At 42.2% G+C, this 20,662-nt stretch overlaps 2 protein-coding genes across 2 annotated transcripts; both read left to right on the top strand.

The window, feature by feature from the left end:
* The first annotated feature begins 127 nt into the window (after positions 1-127).
* Rundc1 (RUN domain containing 1) lies at positions 128-11,202 on the top strand. Its single transcript, XM_027947114.2, has 5 exons — positions 128-641; positions 5,234-5,392; positions 6,291-6,489; positions 8,026-8,145; positions 8,678-11,202. Exons 1-5 carry the CDS (start codon positions 144-146, stop codon positions 9,541-9,543), a joined length of 1,842 nt encoding a protein of 613 aa, XP_027802915.2. The 5' UTR covers positions 128-143; the 3' UTR covers positions 9,544-11,202.
* Positions 11,203-16,041: 4,839 nt separating this feature from the next.
* On the top strand, positions 16,042-19,235 carry Rpl27 (ribosomal protein L27). The gene is made up of 5 exons (XM_027947161.2): positions 16,042-16,147; positions 16,397-16,479; positions 16,802-16,971; positions 18,796-18,906; positions 19,018-19,235. Exons 2-5 carry the CDS (start codon positions 16,399-16,401, stop codon positions 19,064-19,066), a joined length of 411 nt encoding a protein of 136 aa, XP_027802962.1. The 5' UTR covers positions 16,042-16,147; positions 16,397-16,398; the 3' UTR covers positions 19,067-19,235.
* The last annotated feature ends 1,427 nt before the right edge of the window (positions 19,236-20,662 follow it).

The following is a 20,662-nucleotide window of genomic DNA, read 5'->3' as shown; positions in this document are numbered from 1 at the left end:
GGCGTACTGCCCTCGGGAGGACTGCCCTTGGGTACGACCCAATTTTAAGCCCCGCCCTCCACTCCTCCCCTTTTTCCCTGCCTGCGCGCCGTTGCCATGGCAGTAAGGGGGCGCGGCTGACGTTCAGCAGTGTTTCCGGAAAGATGGCTGCTGTGGACGCTGCTGAGGAATCGGTAGCGGTGGTGGCGGCTGTTGAGGCAAAAGCAAAGGACGAAGAGGAGGAGGAAGAGGAATTGCTGCCACCATGCGAGGCGGTGCGCTGGGCCCCAGTAGGGGCGGTGGCCGAGACCGGGCCTGGGGTGTCTGCATTTTCGGAAGAGGCGGCAGCCGAGGAGCCCGGCACGGCCCGGTGTTCCCCGCCGGACTCGCCCAGCTGTACCTTGCGGCGGTTGCGGGCCGAGCGGCGGCGGCTGGATTCAGCGCTACTCGCGCTGTCCTCGCATTTCGCGCAGGTGCAGTTCCGCCTGCGCCAGGTGGTGCGGGGAGCACCGGCGGAGCAGCAGCGCCTCTTGCGCGAGCTGGAAGAATTCGCCTTCCGCGGCTGCCCTCACGTCCTGGGTTACGAGGGGCCCGGGAACCCTGCCAGCGACGAGGGCGACAGGCTGCCCGGGGACCGGCCACGGTTGCGGGGTGAGGACCAGGTGAGCCGCCGGGGCTGGGCCCCAAGAGATTTAGGAATAGGGAGTTAAGTGAGTGGCGTTGCTAACGCAGACGGAAGTATAAAGGAGAGAACAGACTCAACTAGGCGGTTATGGATATGTCAGAGACAGGGAGACTGGAGCCAGATGTGGATGGCATAAGAGAACTAAGCGGCCAGGGAACTTGTGAGAGGTGCATACTGAAGGTATGGGAAAAGTGCTCTGATGATGCGAGGAGAGGGAGCAGAGTATTGAGAAGACAACGGGACAACGAGTGCAGCGGTGCTCCCACTTACCTTACCCGCTCCTCATTAAAAAAAAAAAAAAATCCTGGCCACCTTTTTTGGTGCTGGAGATTGAATCCAGCGCCTTGCGCTTGCTACGCACGGGATCTATCATGGAGCTACACTCTCAGTCTTAAACACTTTTGTTGATGGGGTACTCTGACTATGGGGATTAGAATTGGAAAGTGAACTGGAATCCGTGGAAATTTAGATTAATTTCTGTGCTTTCCTGTAAATCTAGGTAGTCTTTAATCTTTATACCCTCTTATCTGGTGAGAACTTGGATGAACAGCACAATCTCCTATTAACTGAAAAAAACATGACACCTGATTATATAAATTTCCTAACATTGGGGCTGGGGATGTGGCTCAAGCAGTAGCGTGCTCGCCTGGCATGTGTGCGGCCCGGGTTCGATTCTCAGCACCACATACAAACAAAGATGTTGTGTCAGCCGAAATCTAAAAATAAATATTAAAAAATTATCTCTCTCTCTCTCTCTAAAAAAAAAAAAAAAAAAAAAAAAATCCTAACATTGGTATTTTCAAACTGCTCTTTCATCCTGCTTAATAACTAGATATTCTAAATGAGGTCCTCTAGTAACTGACAAGATGGATTCAGTTTCCCTGCGTTGAGAAGCAATGAAACTATGTATTCCACACCAAGAAAAAGTTTCCTTACAAGTTTTGAATCTCTGGAAGTGAATTCATGTAGGTAGCTTGTTGGAGGCGTTGAAACACACTGCCTTTTTACTCTTCAAATTACAACTCACATGTGGCTTTCTTCCCACTCAAATTGATTTTAGCCAACAAAGTTTATCAGCAGCAGATATTGACTTATTTTAATCAGAACAGTTTTCAGTGCAATCCTGTATTTACTGTTCCACCCTTTTTTCCACATCCACAGATAAGTACACAAGGAATAGCCACCTTAAATTGCCAGACTTGAAGATTAGAAAAGAGAATTAGTTTTGCAAGGTCCATTTCAGGATGGAAAAGCACCAAAGATTCTATGTGAATATGGCACACTTCATTGTTCATTTTCACTTTCAGAAACAGTGTAGCACTATTTATTTTTAAAATGTTTTTAATCAGTTGTTTTTTGCAGTACTGGGAATTGAATTCAGGGGTGTACTCCCACTGAGCAAAGTCTCCAGCCCTTTTTATTTATTGATTTTTGTTTGTTTATTTATTTATTTTTGGTACTGTGGAATTAAACCCAGGGGTGCTCTGCTACTGAGCCTCCCCAGACCTTTTATATTTTTTCTTTTGAAACAGGGCCTAAGTTTCCAAGGCTGGCCACAAACTTGCTGTCCTCCTAACTAGGGTGGTGGCTCATTCCTGTAATCCCAGTGACTTAGGAGGCTGAGGCAAGAGGAGGCCAGCCACAGCAATTTAATGAGACTCTGTATCAAAATTAAAAATAAAAAGTGTTGGAAATATGGCTCAGTGGTAGAGTGTCCCTGACTCAACTTCGCACTCCTGACTCAACCTTCCAATTCACCAGGATTATAGGCATGTGCCACCATGCCCAGATGGTTTTTTATTTTGAGACAGGGTCTCACTAAATTGCTGAGGTTGGTCTTGAACTTGAGATCCTTCTGCCTCAGTCTCTCAGGGTAACACTTAAACAAACAAACAAACAAACAAAAAAAAAACTAGTGGGTCTACCTAATAAACAGATAGAATCTTATGTGCATATGTTGACCTGTGAACAGGTAGTAACTAAGTGGGGAACATCTTTGAACTGAATAATTTACTTATTGGTTCCATTTTGTTGTTGTGTTGGTGATAGTGCTGGGAATGGAACCAAGGGCCTCACGAATGCTAGGCAAAGCCATATGACTGAGTTACATCCCCAGTCTCCCCAATTTTTTTAAGCCAATATTGTATCTCAGTTCACACTAGGAATGATATCTATTATTTCCTGCTTTGCACCAGAGCTCATTGTTCTCTCCTATTAAATTTATTGCCCCACACTCCAGCAAATATCATACCATAGCTACCATAGCTACCATAGCAAGAGATAGAACTCAGCAGATTTAGTCCTGAAAACAGAATTATGATTTATGTCTGATTTCTTTCTTCTTTGGCTTCACAAAGTTGGGATACAATGAAAACAGAAATAAAGTCTATTTTCCCAGGTCTTTCTCCTTAGGCTAGTTAGATAACTTCCTTCAGTCAGAGTTCATTATTTGGAATTTGTCATTCACTACCTAATGTAGTTCAGTAACATGTAACAAATAGGTACTGAGAAGCCAGGAGCAGTGGTACACACCTGAAACCCCAGTGACTAAAGAGGCTGAGGTGGCAGGAAAATCTCAAGTTTGAGGCTAGCCTCAGCAACCTGTGGAGATCCTGTCTCAAACCAAAAAATTAAAAAAAGACTGGAGATATAGCTCAGAAGTACATCACCCCTGGGTTCAATCCCCAGTACTGGGAGGAAAAAAAAGTACTGAGAACTCATCCTATGCTGGTCACTGTACTTGGTATTGGTAATCAAAGTCAAGGCCCTTACCCTTAAGAAGCTGAGAAATTACTGGAGGCAGAATCATAAAAGTGTGTGCAAAATACTGAGGAGGAAATTATTCATCCTGCCTGGAGAAATCAGGAAAACTTCTTAAAGGCAAGCTAAGACTTTACGAAGTAGGGGAAAGAGGACAGGATTCCAGGAAAAAACTGTAACAGAAAGGTTTGGAGAAGGGTATCCTAAAGAAAGACTTGCTTTTGTGTTGAGCAAAGCTAATGCAAGAGGATTGCTTTATAAATACTTGAACAAAAAGTTAAATTTGTTGCTTTTCATTTTTTTCTCTCATGCATTACTTCTGGAGGGCTTGGTAAGTACCTTTTTAAGGTTAAATTTAATACTGTTATAGACTTCTAGTTTAAAATGTAGCCTTATACCTACAAATAACTTGCCGGTTTAGCTTTTTTAAATTTTATTTTTTTAAATTTATTTGTTTTGCAGTGCTGGGATCAAATCCAGGGCCTCAGATATTCAGGAGAAGTGCTCTACTTCTGAGCTATGCCCCCAGCACCTGCTTTTTTGGTTTTGATAGTCAAGAAAGGCAAGGAAAAGCTAGTATCTAAGAATATATTAGCAGGACTTTATCATCTTGAAGATTTTTTAATAATTTAAGTGTAGAAATTATCTGGTAGCCAATAGCAAAAAAAGGAATTACTTCTAGAAGATCTTAACCAGACTTAACAAAACAAGGGGCTGGGGATACATAACTTAGTAGTAGATTGCATAGGGCCCTGGGTTGGATCCAAAGCACTGCCCACAAATAAATAAATAACAGTGATCATGACCTTCCCACCCCATTACTTGTAGATGTTTCTCACTGGCACCTTCATTTGATTGTTTTAATTTTTTTTAAGTATCCTATAATCTTATCAGAGGAAATGGAGGAGATTTGAACCTTAAGAAAATTGGTTATGAGTTAAAAAGCCTTTCTTTAAACCCTGACCCCCAGATTCTCTTGCAAAATTTAGCTGCACAAGGTATTCAGGAGTTAAGCTATGGTCTTTGGTTGTGGATGATGGCATGTTTAATTCCTGGGAGGCACTCTTGGCTAAGAACGGGTTGTCTCTATCCCAACTAGACCTTTAAAAAACAAAAAGTTTTAACAAAAGACTTCTTTGTATTTATATCCTGTTTCCAATAAAGGACAGACACTTTGTGTTTTTTCTTTTTTTTGTTTTTGTTTTTTTTTTCAGTGCTGGGGATCAAATACAGGGCTTGCATATAGGCAAGTGCTGTATCACCAAGCTATGCCTCCAGCACCAGAACTTCTTTAAGAAAACGTGTATATAATAAATTGCCCTATAGCTGGTGCACCCAGCCTATAGTCCTAGCTGCTGGTGGGAGGTGCTGGAATAAGAGGAACACTTGAGCCCACGAGCCCAAGACCAGTCTGGGCAACACAGTGAGACCTGTTTCAAAATAAATAAATAAATCACCTTGGGTGGAATAATTATTATTACTTTCGACCTATCTTGTCAATTGAGTGTTTCATATTTTCCTGATCATTATTGGTTTGAGGGGGGTGTTTTTGTTTTGTTGGCACAGGGGATTGAATATAGGGGTACTTTACCATTGAGCTACATTTCCAGCTCTCTTTATTTTTTATTTTGAGACAGGGTCTCACTATTTTGCTTAGGGCCTTGCTAAATTGCTGAGGCTGACCTCAAACTTGCCATGCTCCTGAGTTTTGGGATTACAGATGTGCATAACCATAGCCAACCAAAAAGATTCTTAATGTGTCTTGAGTTTCTCTTCTGTGAAATGGACCAAGTATTTTTCTTTTCTTAGAGTGAGCGGGAAAAACAAGAGCGTCTGGAAACCCAGAGGGAGAAACAGAAGGAACTGATATTACAGCTCAAGACTCAGCTAGATGACCTGGAAACATTTGCCTATCAAGAGGGCAGTTACGACTCCCTGCCTCAATCTGTGGTCTTGGAAAGACAGAGGGTGAGCAGGCCTCAGAGGCACCTCCATCATTACACAAGGTTAACTTGTCCCTGCCAACATTCCCAGAATAGCTTCTCCAAGTTCAGTTTACCTGTGGCCTCACTGAGAATCCCTACTGGTTCAAATCAAAAGGAAATTTTACTCTCATATAGAGCCATTCTTTATTTACACATGGAAAATACATGTTCAAATTGTTTCTAATAATGTTGCTCGAAAATTTGCGCTGTAATATACCTTGATGTTTTATGGAGTTGTCCTTTGGTTGTCTAAAGTAAGAAGAGAAAAGATTTTAAGAAAAATCAGTATACATTCTCTTGGAAACCTTTAGAGGAAACTAAATGTGAGGCCTCTTTGGGTTATTCATACTTTTGTTTTACTGAGTGAAAGCTGATTGTCCTGGTAAAAAAATTACAGTGTGTAAAAGGAGCCATTTCTATCAGAGAGGAACTAAAGGTTCTTGTTATGTTAAAAGTAGTAGAGCCTGATCTTGATCAACAGTTGGATATTCTCACAAATTTGGAGGTCTGCTGAGTTTTGATTTCCATTTAAAGATATACTCCTTGCTTAAGAGTCTTCTTTCTGGGGCTGGGGATGTGGCTCAAGTGGTAGCGCGCTCGCCTGGCATGCGTGCGGCCCGGGTTCGATCCTTAGCACCACATACAAACAAAGATGTTGTGTCTGCCAAAAACTAAAAAATAATGATTATAAAATTCTCTCTCTCTCTCTCTCTCTCTCTCTCTCTCTCTCTCTCTCTCTCTCTCTCTCTCTCTCTCTCTCTGTCTCTCACCTCTCTCTTTAAAAAAAAAAAGGGGAAAAAAAAAAGATTCTTCTTTCTAACCCTTCTTTCTAACCCTTTGAGAATTCTAAAGTGTATGTTCATTGCTTATGGTCCTGATAGGTGATCATAGATGAGTTAATAAAGAAACTGGACATGAATCTGAATGAGGACATCAGTTCCCTATCCACTGAAGAGCTTCGTCAGCGTGTGGATGCAGCAGTGGCTCAAATTGTCAACCCAGCCCGAGTGAAAGAACAATTGGTTGAGCAACTGAAAACCCAGATCCGAGATCTTGAGATGTTCATCAGCTTTATCCAAGGTCAGAGAAGAGATTGGAGATAGAAGGGTGGATGGATGTCATACTAATTATATTTATTCTGAGTACTAATACCTAAAGGTACCAGTTATGTTTTTCTTTTTTCAGACTGGTTCTCTTAGTATTGCCCAGGCTGACCTTGAATTTGTGGGTCTAAGCAATTTTCCCACACCCCAAGTAGACTAGTAGACTATAGGCATACACCACGCACCACTGGCCCTGGCTAAGGTGCTAGGTCTTTTTTTTTTTTTTTTTTTTTTTAAGTTGTATTGCTTTGCTAGCAAAGGAGAAACACAGGCTGTGATTCCCCCCATCAGCAGGAACAGGGGGCTTTTAAAAGAGGTGATTCAAAGGCTACATTCCACTTGTTTTCTGTTGGAGTTCTAATTCACTTGTTAATATGGGAGATAGTCATTTCTGAGATCTTCTGGTACCATCCCCAAAGTCTGGCTTGCTTTGTTCCTATGGTGGGTGTGTACTCAAGGATAGGTAAATCTGCTTAAAATGGGGAATCCTGTTTTCCCCTGAGATTAGGGACTAGGAGAGATTAGGGTGGAGCAGGGAGAGAGGAAGAGAAAGAAACATGTCCATTTTAAAAATAAGTTGCAGTAGTAGAACAGCAAGGGCTACATTCAAAGCATAAAGTGGACCACTGTTACATTGCTAGTTCTTAATGTACTATTTAAGAGTTCTTACCTGCATGATAGAGTAGAAGGAACACGGGTTTTAGAACCAGATAAAGTTCCAGTTCTGCCACTTCCTGGCTTTATATCTTTGGGCGGGTTACTAACTGCTTTTGTTTCTTTCAATTATTTATTTATTTATTTATTTATTTTTATTTATATATGACAGTGGAATACTTAAAATTCTTATTACATATATAGAGCACAATTTTTCATACCTCTGGTTGTATACATAGTATATTCACACCAATTCGTGTCTTCATACCTGTACTTTGGATAATAATGATCATCACATTCCACCATCATTAATTACCCCATGCCCCCTCCCTTCCCCTCCAACCCCCCCCTTTAGTTTCTCTCATCTGAAAAATGATTATTCAAGCTTCATTTACTAAACAAATATTTATTGAGCCAACTACAATATGTCAGTCACTATTTTATGCAATGAAATAAGAATTTATAAGATTTTTGGCATACAGTAGATATCATTAAATATTTGTTAAAATTTTTTTAGTTGCAGACGGACACAATGCCTTTGTTTTATTTATTTGCTTTTTTTTTTTTAGTTGTAGATGGACACAATACATTTATTTTATTTGTATATGTGGTGCCAAGGATCGAACCCAGTGCCTCATGCATGCTAGGCAAGGTCTCTACCACTGAGCCACAACTCCATCCCCTATTTATTTGCTTTCATGTGGTGCTGAGAATCGAACCCCATGCCTCACACATGGCTAGGCAAGTGCTTTATTACTGAGCCACAACTCCAGCCTGACATCATTAAATAGTATTTTTCCTTTAAAAATTTGCCACATAGACTAAATAACTGTCTCACCTTTGTAACTTCTGATTACAGATGAAGTAGGAAGCCCCTTACAGACAGGTGGTGGACAGTGTGAGTGCAAGGCCAGTGGGAAGACAGGAAATGGCTCCACCAGAACAGGCAGCAGCAGACTGCCTCCAGGAAACAGCAAAAGTAAGTGCACCTTCCAGAACAGGAAAGTCCATAGAGACAGAAAGTAGATTAGTGATTGTTTAGGTATGGGGAAGAAATGGGGAAATGCTAATGGTGCAGAATTTTTTTTGGGGGGGAGGGGGATGAAGAAAACATTTTATAATTGATTACCACAATGGTTGCACAACTGAATATAGTAAAAAAAAACACCAGGGCTGGGATGGGTAGCTTAATGGTAGAATACTTACTTAGCATGCACAAGGCCCTAGGTTCAATTCCCAGTATCAAAAAACAAACAAAAAGAAAACAAACCAAAACCCACTAGATTGTACACTTTAAGTGGGTAAATTATGTAAAACATGAATTTTATCTCAATGCAGCCACAATTACTAAAAATATAAGTCAGTTCAACTACATCTTAGATGAGTCTTGCCTTTGTGTGTCACACATACTATTGCACAGAAGCAAGACTTGATCTCACCCTGTTACTTACAGAATGTTCCTCTGTGCCATTATGGCCTCCTACTGACCAGCCATTATCTTTTATAAACAGTGAAGACAGAAGATGTGAAGAGAGTCCGGGAGACGGGGCTACACCTGATGAGGAGAGCGTTGGCTGTGCTCCAGATCTTTGCTGTTAGCCAGTTTGGTTGTGCCACAGGCCAGATCCCTCAAACCCTATGGCAGAGAGGCCAGGCCGACAGAGACTATTCCCCGTTACTGAAGAAGCTGGAGGTGTCAGTAGATAGAGTGAAACAGTTAGCCTTGAGATACCAGTCACATGACCATGTCATCACCTCTGCCAACCTCCAGGACCTCTCTCTGGGAGGCAAGGATGAGCTGACCACGGCTGTGCGGAAGGAACTAACAGTGGCTGTGAGGGACCTGCTGGCCCATGGACTCTATGCTTCTTCCCCTGGGATGAGCCTTGTCATGGCCCCCATTGCTTGTTTGTTGCCAGCCTTCTCCTCAGCCCCTGAGACCATGCATCCCTGGGAGCTCTTTGTAAAGTACTACCATGCTAAGAACGGCCGTGCTTATGTGGAATCCCCAGCCCGGAAGCTGTCCCAGTCCTTTGCCCTGCCCGTTACGGGTGGCACTATTGTGACCCCCAAACAGAGTCTACTGACAGCCATCCACATGGTGCTGACAGAGCATGACCCTTTCAAGCGCAGTGCAGACTCAGAGCTGAAAGCCTTAGTGTGCATGGCCCTGAATGAACAGCGTCTAGTATCCTGGGTGAACCTCATCTGTAAGTCAGGATCACTCATTGAACCACACTACCAGCCCTGGAGCTATATGGCCCACACAGGCTTCGAGAGTGCCCTCAACCTGCTCAGTCGCCTCAGCAGCCTCAAATTTAGCCTCCCTGTGGACTTAGCCGTGCGCCAACTGAAGAACATCAAGGATGCCTTTTGATGAGACTGCCTGGACAGCTCCTCACTCTGTAGATGTGTTAGACTTCTAGAATAAGAGAAAGTGGTCTGAGGAGGGATGAAAGACATTTTTTCTATACTCTGCTTAGGTGGCCAGCAAAATATTTTCCCTCCATCAAGTTAGTATCTTGGAAAGATGTGCTGGAGACCCTCTTATTTGAAAGGTTCTCACAACTGGTTGCGGTGGCATATGCCTATAATTCCAGTGACTCAGAAGGCTGAGATAGGAGGATCGTAAGTTCAAGGCCAGCCTTGGCAACTTAACAGAGACTCTGTCTCAAAATAAAAAATGAAAAGGGTTGGGGATATGACATAGTAGCAGAGTGCCCCTGGTTTCAATCCCCAGTACCAAAAAATAAAGTAAAATAAAAATAAAAAGGTTTTCAGGGTCGGAGGTGTGACTCAGGGGTAGAGCTCCTGCTTAGGATAAACAAGGCTCTAGGTTAGTTCAATAAATAAACAAAATTTTCTGTCTCAGCATTCACTGCAATGTACATGTGGGCATATGTGTTTGAGCCTGTGTAAAAGGAATCAGGGCACACAGCTAATGTCTCAACTTATTGTGCCATATCTGATATTTAGAAAACTTGGGTTGCTCTAATCATTCCATGGCAGTAAGTGACAACATGAATGAATTGTTGTTTCAGAGATATATTTGTGTTGAGACTCCTGTTAGTCAAGTTGGGAACTATCTTCCTTTATATGAAGCAAGTTTGAAATTTAGAAAGTTTAGGTCAAGAATTTAAATTCTTTTTACAAATATTGATTCCTCTTTCTTCCTGATTCCAATGTCAGAGAAGACTGTATATTCCAAGGCTTCCTGTAAATTTTAAGAATGTGAATATCTGAGAATAATATTTCTCTCTCTCTCTCTCTCTTTTTTTTTTTTTTTTAGTACTGGGAATTAAACCCAGAGGCACTTTATCATTGAGCTATACCCGCAACCCTTTTTATTTTTTATATTAAGACAGGGTCTTGCCTAGTTCTTGAGGCTGACCTTGAACTTTTGATCCTTCTGTCTCAGCTCCAGAGTATCTTGAGATTATAGGCATGCTCTACTGCACCTGGTTGAAAATAACTTTTTAAAGGGAGTTAACCACAAGTTAATATAAGCCTCTTTTCTTGAATAGTAAGAACTGAAATCTTCCTGATAAGGTAGTCCTCATAGTGCAAACAGGGTTTTTTTTGTTGTTGTTGTTTATGAGGAATGGGAACCCACGTCTGATATTATGTCCTCTAGCAAGTACTTTCTTCTGTGTTCCTCTCAATAAGACTGACGGTCTGTTGAAGGAAATGTTTTCAAGATATACTTCTCAAGAGAATTCTTGCTGCTCAAATATGTATAGGAGTAGGTATCAGTAACTAGGGGCTATGCACCCTGGGTTGTGAATCTCTAAGCACCACTTGTCCTGGAGGCTAAATGATGGAAGAGATCTGATCTTGCAGTGAGGACTGCATTGGGGATTGGAACTATGGCAGATCACTGTTTACAGACCAGTGTTTCATTATTAACTGACTCTAGAGTGGTCCTTTTGGGTCTTCAATATTTTAGCCTTTTTAGTTTCTCTTTCATTCAGCTTGTGGTGGGTACTGCTCCAGGACTGTCCAAAGATGGGTAAAATATATTGCTCCAAACACTAAATATTCAGCATTATTTTCATGTATGAAATTGCCAGCTGCACTTAGTTTCTGCACTATTATGTAGGACATTTTAACTTAAACTTTTCCAGCATCATTACTTATTTAAGGTACATTATTGATATTTCATTAGAATTAGTCTAATTTTCCTATGAAACAAGATAAGTGTAAGGGGCTGGGAATGTAACTTAGAGTAGAGCATTTGCCTAGCACACATGAGGCCCTGGGTTCCATCCCCAGCACCACAAAAAAAAAAAAAATTGTGAAAAATGGTACATCTGTGGCTGCTAATAAAATCATAGTATTTTATGTAGTTTCTCTGCAAAGACTGTGAAACCCCTCAACTTTAGTTTATAAGTCTGTCTGGCTTTAACAGTCCATCTGATCCATATCAGTATTAGAAACTGTCTGCTTCCCCTCTGTCCTGGATCAACTCAGATTTGGTGACAGTAGTGTTTGGGGTTGGGGGGGGGCAGTGGCGAGGTGTTGTTGCCACCAGAATAAGTCCACTAAAAACTGCCCCAGACATTATCCCTCTTATGTAACCCTGTAATTCCATCCCCACAATAGATGTTACCACACATGCTGCTTTTAAATTGGAACTTTTAAATCCTTTTGTCTCAAAGTCATTTAGGATAGGTTTATAACCCTAGTGTTGTCTTTTTCTGATTTTCACAAAAACTCAATTACACTAAGTCTTTGTGATGACATGATGGGAAACATTTTTGTGTCATCCTAATTTAATACTTGCTACTTAAAAGAAGGGGACAGTACTTTCTTCACTTTACAGCTAAAGACCCTGAACTGAAGAGGAATATTTTCTCAAGATTTACATGATGACGAAAGAGCTGGAATTTGAATTCATATTGCCTGAATGCAAAGCCTCTGGCCTTTTTCATGTTACTTCATTGTATCATGCAGTTTCTAGGTCTTTTGTTTTTTCTCTCTTATCTACCCCTTTACTCTCACTTTGCAGAGGAAACAATATTTTCTGCATATTTGATAGCAATTTCAGCTGCCAAAGAACTATGCTAACAGGCATTACTCTGCTAAGTCCTTCATGAAACCTAGAGGTGTTTAATAACAGGCAGTCCTACCAACATTCCAACAGTCAGATGTCTGCTAGGTGCTTGGGGTGAGACAGGACAAGGGAGGGGGAAGGAAGGACAATCAATGCAAGTATAAGGAAATGAAGATTTGAGAAGAAAGAGATGAATTTGTATCCAGTAAAAGGGCTGGGCCTGCTGGGTGTGGTGGAGCACACTTGTAATCCCACCTATTCAGGAGGCTGAGATAGAAGAATCACAAATTCAAGGCCAGCCTAGGAAATTTAGTCCCTGTCTCAAAATAAGGTATGGGGTCAGGCACAGTGATGCACACGTAATTCTAGAAGCTTGGGTGTCTGCAGCAAGACGATTGAGAGTTCCAAGCCAGCCTCAGCAAAAGCGAGGCACTAAGCAACTCAGTGAGTGAGACCCTGTCTCTAAATAAAATACAAAAAAGGGCTAGGAATGTAGTTCAGTGGTCAAGTGCCCCTGAGTTCAATCCCTGGTACAAAATAATAATAATAATCCTAAAAGGCTGGGTGTAGCTCAGTGATAGAGTGCCCCTGAGTTCAAACCAAGTACTGCAAAGGAAAAAAATAAAAGATTACATACTATTTGCCCTTAGGAACAGTCTAGCAAAGGAGATACCAATGTAGAAATTGGGTGAGCTTATTAAAAATAGAGATAACTGGGTCCCACCCCAAGAGTTTTTTATTCAGTAGTTCTGAGGTGGGGCCTGAGAAGTTTCATTTCTAACAGCTTCCTGAGTTATGCTGATGCTGGTGAGGGGGCTGTACTTTGAGAACCACTAATCCAAACTAAGATGTGTTGGGTTCTAGAATAAAGGTAAGTATGCATTGGGTTCCTGAGGGAGCACAAAGAAAAGAGATTAATTCTGCCAGGTAGAATTCTGAAATGGCCTTGAAGAATGGATAGGATTTGAACAAAAGTCCTGGAGAGAGGCCTGGGAACGTAGTGTAGTTGGTAGAGTGCCTCACCTGTACAAGGCGCTGGGTTCAATCCCCAGAACTGCCAAAAAAAAAAAAAAAAAGTAGTCTTGGAGAGGAAGAATAGACTCCAGGACTTAGAGATTGATACTTTGAGTGATTTGAGAGGGTATGTGAAGAGCAGGGAAGAGTTCTTCCTGCAGTAAAAATAGGAAAGAAGTGAGAATTCAAACTTTGGAATAGAGAACCAACAAGGGATTTTTGTTTTTCTTTTTTTTGGAGGTACTGGGGATTGAACTCAATGGCATTCTGCCAGTGAGCTACTGATGATTTTAATTAAATACAGAGATATAAGTACACAATTAGGGTAATAAACCATAGGAATAGGATTCTGAGGGCTTCAAGGAAAATTCCGTTGCCAGTCTCAGTAAGATGTGTCTCAAAAAAGGATGGGGATGTGGCTCAGTGGTAAATTAGCACGACTGGGCTCAAAATCTCCCCAGTACAAACAAAAAAAGTGGGACCTGGAATAGGTCCACATGTGCTCGAGAAGAGTCATAGGTTCTTCAGGGGTTTTTTTTTGGGGGGGATGGGGTACCGAATGCAGGGTCTTTTGCATGCAAGCCAGCACTCTACCAACTGAGCTATATCCCCAGCCCAGTTCTTCAGTGTTCTGATAACTAAAACCTAAAGTTTCTCTAATTTGGAGAACACCTGAAATACCATCTGAAAACACTTCTTCAGTGAGTGATGGCAGACAGTAATGAGAAATAATTAAGGGGGCTGGGGATGTGGCTCAAGCGGTAGTGCGCTTGCCTGGCATGCGAGCGGCCCAGGTTCGATCCTCAGCACCACATACAAACAACGATGTTGTGTCAGCCAAAAACTGAAAAATAAATATTAAAATTAAAAAAAAAGAGAAATAATTAAGTGTGAGAGCTAGCTAGACTTTGACTCAGCTACATTTGAATCCCATCTGTGCCAGATTAAGGATCAACCTCAAGTAGGTAACTGATCCTCTCTGGATCATAATTTCATAGTGTCTGAATGGGAGGAAAATACCCAAGATGCAGAGTTGTATTAAGAAGGCTGTCAAACTTTATATAAAATGCCAAGCATCTTGCATGGCACAGAGCAAGTGCTCAGTATGTTGACAGTATGGATTTAGGAGTCAGAGATTGTGAGTCCAAGACCCAGCTCTACCACTTACTTGTCGAGGATGTGGGCTTTGGGCAAATTTTTAATTTTTTGTAAGGAGTACTGGGGATTTTACCCAGGGACAATTTATCACTTACTTACATCGTCAGCCCTTTTTATTATTTTTATTTTGGTACTAGCGATTGAACCCAGGGACGCTCAACCACTGAGCCACATCCCCAGCCCATTTTTATTTTATTTGGAGACAGGGCCTTCCTTAGTTGCTTAGGGCCTCGCCAAATTGTTGAGTCTGGCTTTGAACTCAAGATCCTCCTGCCTCAGCCTTCTAGCTGCTTGGATTACAGGCGTGGGCCACCCCATCTACAACTTAAAAAAATATATAAATATTTTAATCAGTTTCTTCAATTGCTGAATGGAAAGATAATAGTATTTATTACCTAATGTTGTTCTGAGGACCAAATCACACAATGTATGAAAATAGATTAACCTGGCCTGGCACAAGGTATTACCCTCCTCTGCCTCCCTCATGCTTATTCTAGTCAGCAATGGATTTGATGTCATTAGACTCTAAATCTTGCAGTCAAGTGCTCTTATTTAATCTTGTCTCTCCCTCCTGTCTCCTGATAGTGCACACAGTGGGCACTAATAAATGTCCTATTGTGTTCCCTTGGGGGGGGGGGGGTCGGGGGAGGAAAATTCAGACTGTGTCCCCCTCCTAGCGTCGGAGAAGAGAACTACGAAAAAGGGGACAGTGGAGCAGACACGCCCTCCCTGCCCTGGCTAGCATAAACCAGACTGGATTTCTTTCATCTACTGCTAGAGCTGCTAATAAACTTTAAGCCGGGAGCAGTGGCATAGGCTCCCAATCCCAGCAAAACCGAGGTTGAGGCAGAAGGATAGCAAATTCGAAGCAATCCTCCACAATTTAGTGAGACCTTATACCAAAAAATAAAAAGGGGGACTGAGATTGTGGCTCAGCGGTAGAGCGCTCGCCTAGCACGTGTGAGGCGCTGGGTTCCATTCACAGCACCATACAAAAATAAATAAATAAAAATAAAGGTGTTGTATCCAACCACAACTTAAAAAAAAAAAGAAAAAAAGATGTTGTGTCCGTCTACAACTAAAAAATATATATAAATATTTTAAATAAATAAATAAATAAAAGGGGCGGGGCACGTGGCACACGCCTGTAATCCCAGCGGCTCAGGAGACTGGTGGGTTCAAAGCCAGCCTCAGAAACCGTGAGACGCTAAGAAACTCAGTTGAGAGACCCTGCTACTAATAAAATATGAAAAAGGCCTGGGGGTGTGGCTCAGTGCTTGAGTTCCCCTGAGTTCAATACCAAGTACCCCACCCCTCAAAAAATTAAATATTAAAAAAATTAAAAGGATGGGCTGGGGTTGTGGCTCAGCGGTATAGCGCTCTGCCTAACACGTGCGAGTCCCTGGGTCGATCCTCAGCACCACATAAAATAAATAAAGATACTGTGTCCAAGTACAAGTAAAAAAATATATATAAAATAAAAGGACTGGGAGTATATGTAGCTCAGGGGTAGAGCGACCCTGAGTTCAATCCTCAGTCCACACACACACACAAAGTTGTTCGATTCAACTAAACAAGCTGCTAAATCCTGCTTTCTCCTCCGAGCTTCCTCTCGCAGTACAAACTGGGTGCAACACACGCATCAAGGCGAGGCCCGAGAGGCGGGCCAGGAAGTGAGGTCACTCCTCCGCAGGGTGAAAGGTTAGCGGAAGTATCCTTTCTTCCTTTCTGCTGTATCCCCGGCTGCTTGCTGTCGGTGAGTAGAGGTTCGCTCAGGGACTTCAATCCGCATCCATCCTCGGCTTGCGGGCTGAATTGCCGGGTGCATTCAGTCCCTAGGCCTCTGACGGCTTCGTAGCGGATTCCCTCCCGAGACCAGTGCCTGCGAGTGGCTTGCGTCAAGACGGCAGTGAGCAGTCTGAAGTTCCGGGCCCACGCAGGCGTTGGCTCGGGAGTCTTTGGCTTAACGAATTTTTGAGCGTTCCCTTCTCCTTGCTCTCTGCAGAAATGGGCAAGTTCATGAAACCCGGGAAGGTGGTGTTGGTCCTGGCCGGACGCTACTCTGGACGCAAAGCTGTCATTGTGAAGGTATCAGTCCACCGGCCTCCTCCCCCTTGCATCCGGGGACCCGGCGGGTTGTGGAGGGGTTGTGGAGGGCGGACAGGCTTGGAATTTAAGACCTACTTCCGGGGAATGGTGATGCATGAGGGTTTTTAAGAGAGGAAGGGAAGATGCAAAATAAAAACAAATGTGAGACGTTCTCCACCAAAGAGGCTTTAAAGTTTTCCTTGTACACCAGTTGCACACATCACCTGTCTTGCTGTTGTGACACATACACATATTCCACATATCTAGCACAGGGCCTAAACGGGCACTCAGTTAATAACAAATGTAATACTCGTTTATTTAGAATATTGATGATGGCACATCAGACCGTCCCTACAGCCATGCTCTGGTGGCTGGAATCGACCGCTATCCCCGCAAAGTGACAGCTGCCATGGGCAAGAAGAAAATCGCCAAAAGGTCAAAGATCAAGTCTTTTGTGAAAGTTTATAATTACAATCACCTCATGCCCACAAGGTGAGCATTTAAGAATTGATAGGAGTGTGATTTTTATATTTTCATGGTACTAGGGATTAAACCCAGTGCCTCACTCATCTTAGGCAAGTACTCTACCACTGAACTACATGTCTGGACTATTTTTTTCTTTTTTGAGGAAAAGAAGGGTCTTGCATAGTTGCCTATCTTGGCAAAGGACTTGGAATGTGGTAGAAAAACATCCTTGGGTTCAATTCTCCAGTAACAAAAAGAAAGAAAGAAAGAAATTGCTCTTTATCTGTCTTTATGTTAGCTAAAGATCGTCACCTTTTTTTTTTTTTTTTTGAGAGAGAGAGAATTTTTTTTTTTTTTTTTTTAATATTCATTTCTTAGTTTTCGGCGGACACAACATCTTTGTTTGTATGTGGTGCTGAGGATCGAACCCGGGCCGCACGCATGCCAGGCAAGCGCGCTAACGCTTGAGCCACATCCCCAGCCCAAGATCGTCACCTTTATGATAAACACAGGCATAGGTTCCTAGTAAGCCCGTGAAAAACATAGACTATCTTGGTACACTGGTTATAAGAATTGAGAGTCCTTGGACTGAGTATATAGCTCAATTGGTAGAGTGCTTCCCTTGCATGCACAAGTCCTTTTGGGTATGGTGGCCTGTGTCTACTTGGGGAGGTTTAAATACAAGGATCACCACAATTTGAAAGCCAGCCTTGGCAACTTAGAAGACACTGTCTCAAAAACGGGGTATAGCTTAGGGGCAAAACACCTCTGTGTTCAATCCCCACTACCTTGTCTGCCACTGTCCCTCCTCAAGAGTCCTGAACAATTATTGCCAGAGCCTGGCAGCATGTATCTTAAAATTCATGCTAGAACTGCCCATTTGCTTTGGTTTACTAACCTAAAAGCTGAGCAGGCTGGGTCTGGGGATGTAGCTCAGTGATCAGGTACTTTCCTAGTGAAGATGTGACTTCAATCCCCAGACCTAAAATTTTAATTTTAAAAGATATGACTGCTCTTTCTTGGGTGCTGGACTATGGTGAGATTGATATAGGTAGCTCCTTACTGGCTACTTTGACAGAATATGAATAATACTAAGTGAAATGGATATAAATAGAAACCTAGCCAACTGCCATTTTGAAAGTTAAAAAAAAAAAAGGACCAGTATAATGATTTTTAGCTCAAAAAATAGGAGTTGTGGAAAGTCGAGAAGGAGATTTTTCAATGACTTGAGTTTGTGTAAATGAATATTTAGAAATGAGGATTTCCAAAGAATGTTATCGGGCATCAGCATTTACTTATTTATTTGTTTGTTTGCTTATTTATTTTTGTGATACTGGGGATTGAACCCAGGGGCACTTAACCACTGAACCACATCACCAGCCCTTTTTTATTTTGAGACAGTCTCACTAAGTTGCCTAAGCTGGCCTTGAACTTTTGATCCTCCCACCTCTGCCTCCTGAGATGTAGGATTATATGTATGTACCACCATGCTCTTTAGACTTTTCATTTATATATGGTACTTAGAATTGAACCTAGTGACTCACGTGTTCAAGGCAAGCGCTCTACCACTGAGCCCCAGCCCCAACTTTAGCAGGTTTTGTTTTTGTTCCCCCCCCCCCCAGTTGTAGTTGTTCACAATACCTTTATTTAATTTATTTATTTTTATGTGGTGCTGAGGAAAGAACCCAGCACCTCGCACATGCTAGGCAAGTGCTCTACTGCTGACCCCAGCCCCTTTAGCAGTTTTTGATGAGAGCTGCTATGGAGTCAGACCCTGACCACCCCAGTGTCACAGAGGACTTGGTTATGTGAAAGCCCTAGTTAATCCTACCTTTCCACCATTGTTCCCAGGTACTCTGTCGATATCCCCTTGGACAAAACTGTCGTCAACAAGGATGTCTTCAGAGACCCTGCTCTTAAACGTAAGGCCCGTCGGGAAGCCAAGATTAAGTTTGAAGAGAGGTAAGTGGTTTCTGGTAGTATGTGTTGGCATATAGTTTTACTAATGTACATGAAAGAGTTTGGTCTTCTTGTTCCATTCTTAATCTCTATCCCTTTTTTTCCCCTTTCTAGGTACAAGACAGGCAAGAACAAATGGTTCTTCCAGAAGCTTCGGTTTTAGATATTTTTGTTGTTGTTTCCATCATTAAAAACAAAATTTAAAAAAAAAAAAAAACCTTTGTCTACATGTTGTACAAGACTGGGTAAAGGAGAACATTCATAGGATAAGATAACTGGTTAGTAAATAGAGAACTGTGGGTGAATATTTAAAAATCTTTGTAAGACTTAAAGACTACTTCTGTCCACTGATTGATAATGTTTTAATGATGTGACTGCCTTCTATAGGTAAAGTGTGGTCTGCTGCCCCAAAAGGCTGCTCCTGACATTTTTAGTTGAGGTAGTATACCACTGTGCAGAATTCCTTAGCATTCCTGGTTTCTACACATAACAAATCTGGAGAACCTAAGCCATGACTTGTCCCCACTTGACACCTTAGCACAGGAGATTACCTGCATGATTTGTTGACCCACAGATTGCCAAAGTCCAGCTTTCCCCAGACTTGGTGAATCAGAGTTTACATTTCTAGTGTTTCTGTCTTTGGTACTGAGAATTGAACTCAGGGCCGCATGCATGCTAGGCAAAACAATCTAAACTAAATCTCCAGCACTTATTTATTTATTTATTTATTTTAGTTGTAAATGGACACAATAGCTTTATGTGGTGCTGAGGATCGAACCTAGTACCTCACATATGCAAGGCAAGAGCCACTGAGCTACAACCCCAGCCCCTTTATCTTGAGACAGTGTCTCCTTAAGTTGCTGCCACTAGCCTCCAACTTGCAATTCTCTTGCCTCAGCTTTCTGGATAGTTGGGATTACAGGCATGCACTGCTGGCAACCTCCTTCAGCAAGTTTTTCAAGCAAGTGACGCTAGAATGCAAACTACTCTGAAGAACTGATGGAAGACCTAAACCCACGGCAGTCTTTTAAAGGAGATGAGGAGACTCTTACCCTCTGCCAGTGTGGCAGAGACTGGCATGAAAGTTTGATTCAAGGGACTTTGGAACTGTATTGTATCACCATTGTGCAATACAGGAAAGATTTGGCCATAGATCTGGGATTTTACCTCTTTTTTTTTTTTAATCTGACCCTGTTTTACTCTTTGGCACTCAAGATGGACTGTCACTTGGTAGAACTAGGATTCAGAAAGGCCCATTTGGGCTAGAAATGTTCTGTTGTAGAATGCTTGCCTACCATGCACAAGTCCCAAGGTTCAATCCGTAATACTGCTCCCCCCCCCCAAAAAAAAAAAAAAAAACTCCAAATAGGCCTGTTTGCCAAAGATTAGCACTTCACTTCTCTTGGGTAACTGCAGTATAACAAATCCTGGACTGGTTAAGAATTCTTAGAAACTAATACAAGCCTTAGGCAGTGGTGCACACCTGTAACCCCGACTACTCAAGAGAATGTAGCAGGAGAATCAAGTTCAAAGCCAGCCTCAGCAACTTAACAAGGCCCTTAAGCAATTTGGATCCTGTCTCAAGAAGGGATGGGGATGTGACTGGTTAAGTGTCCCTGGGTTCAATACATCTGTGACCTTTGGCAAGTTTCTAAGTCTGCCTTGATTTTCTTATCTGTGAAATGGGGAAAGTAGAACCAATTCTGTGGATTTCACAGAGCTAATTCATGTGTAGCAGAATATTGGGCTCATAGCACAA

The sequence above is a fragment of the Marmota flaviventris genome, chromosome 17 (assembly GCF_047511675.1).
Source record: "Marmota flaviventris isolate mMarFla1 chromosome 17, mMarFla1.hap1, whole genome shotgun sequence".
Taxonomy (NCBI): Eukaryota; Metazoa; Chordata; class Mammalia; order Rodentia; family Sciuridae; genus Marmota; species Marmota flaviventris.
Note: the sequence above shows the minus strand (reverse complement) of the source record. Positions and strands in the feature narration are given on the sequence as shown.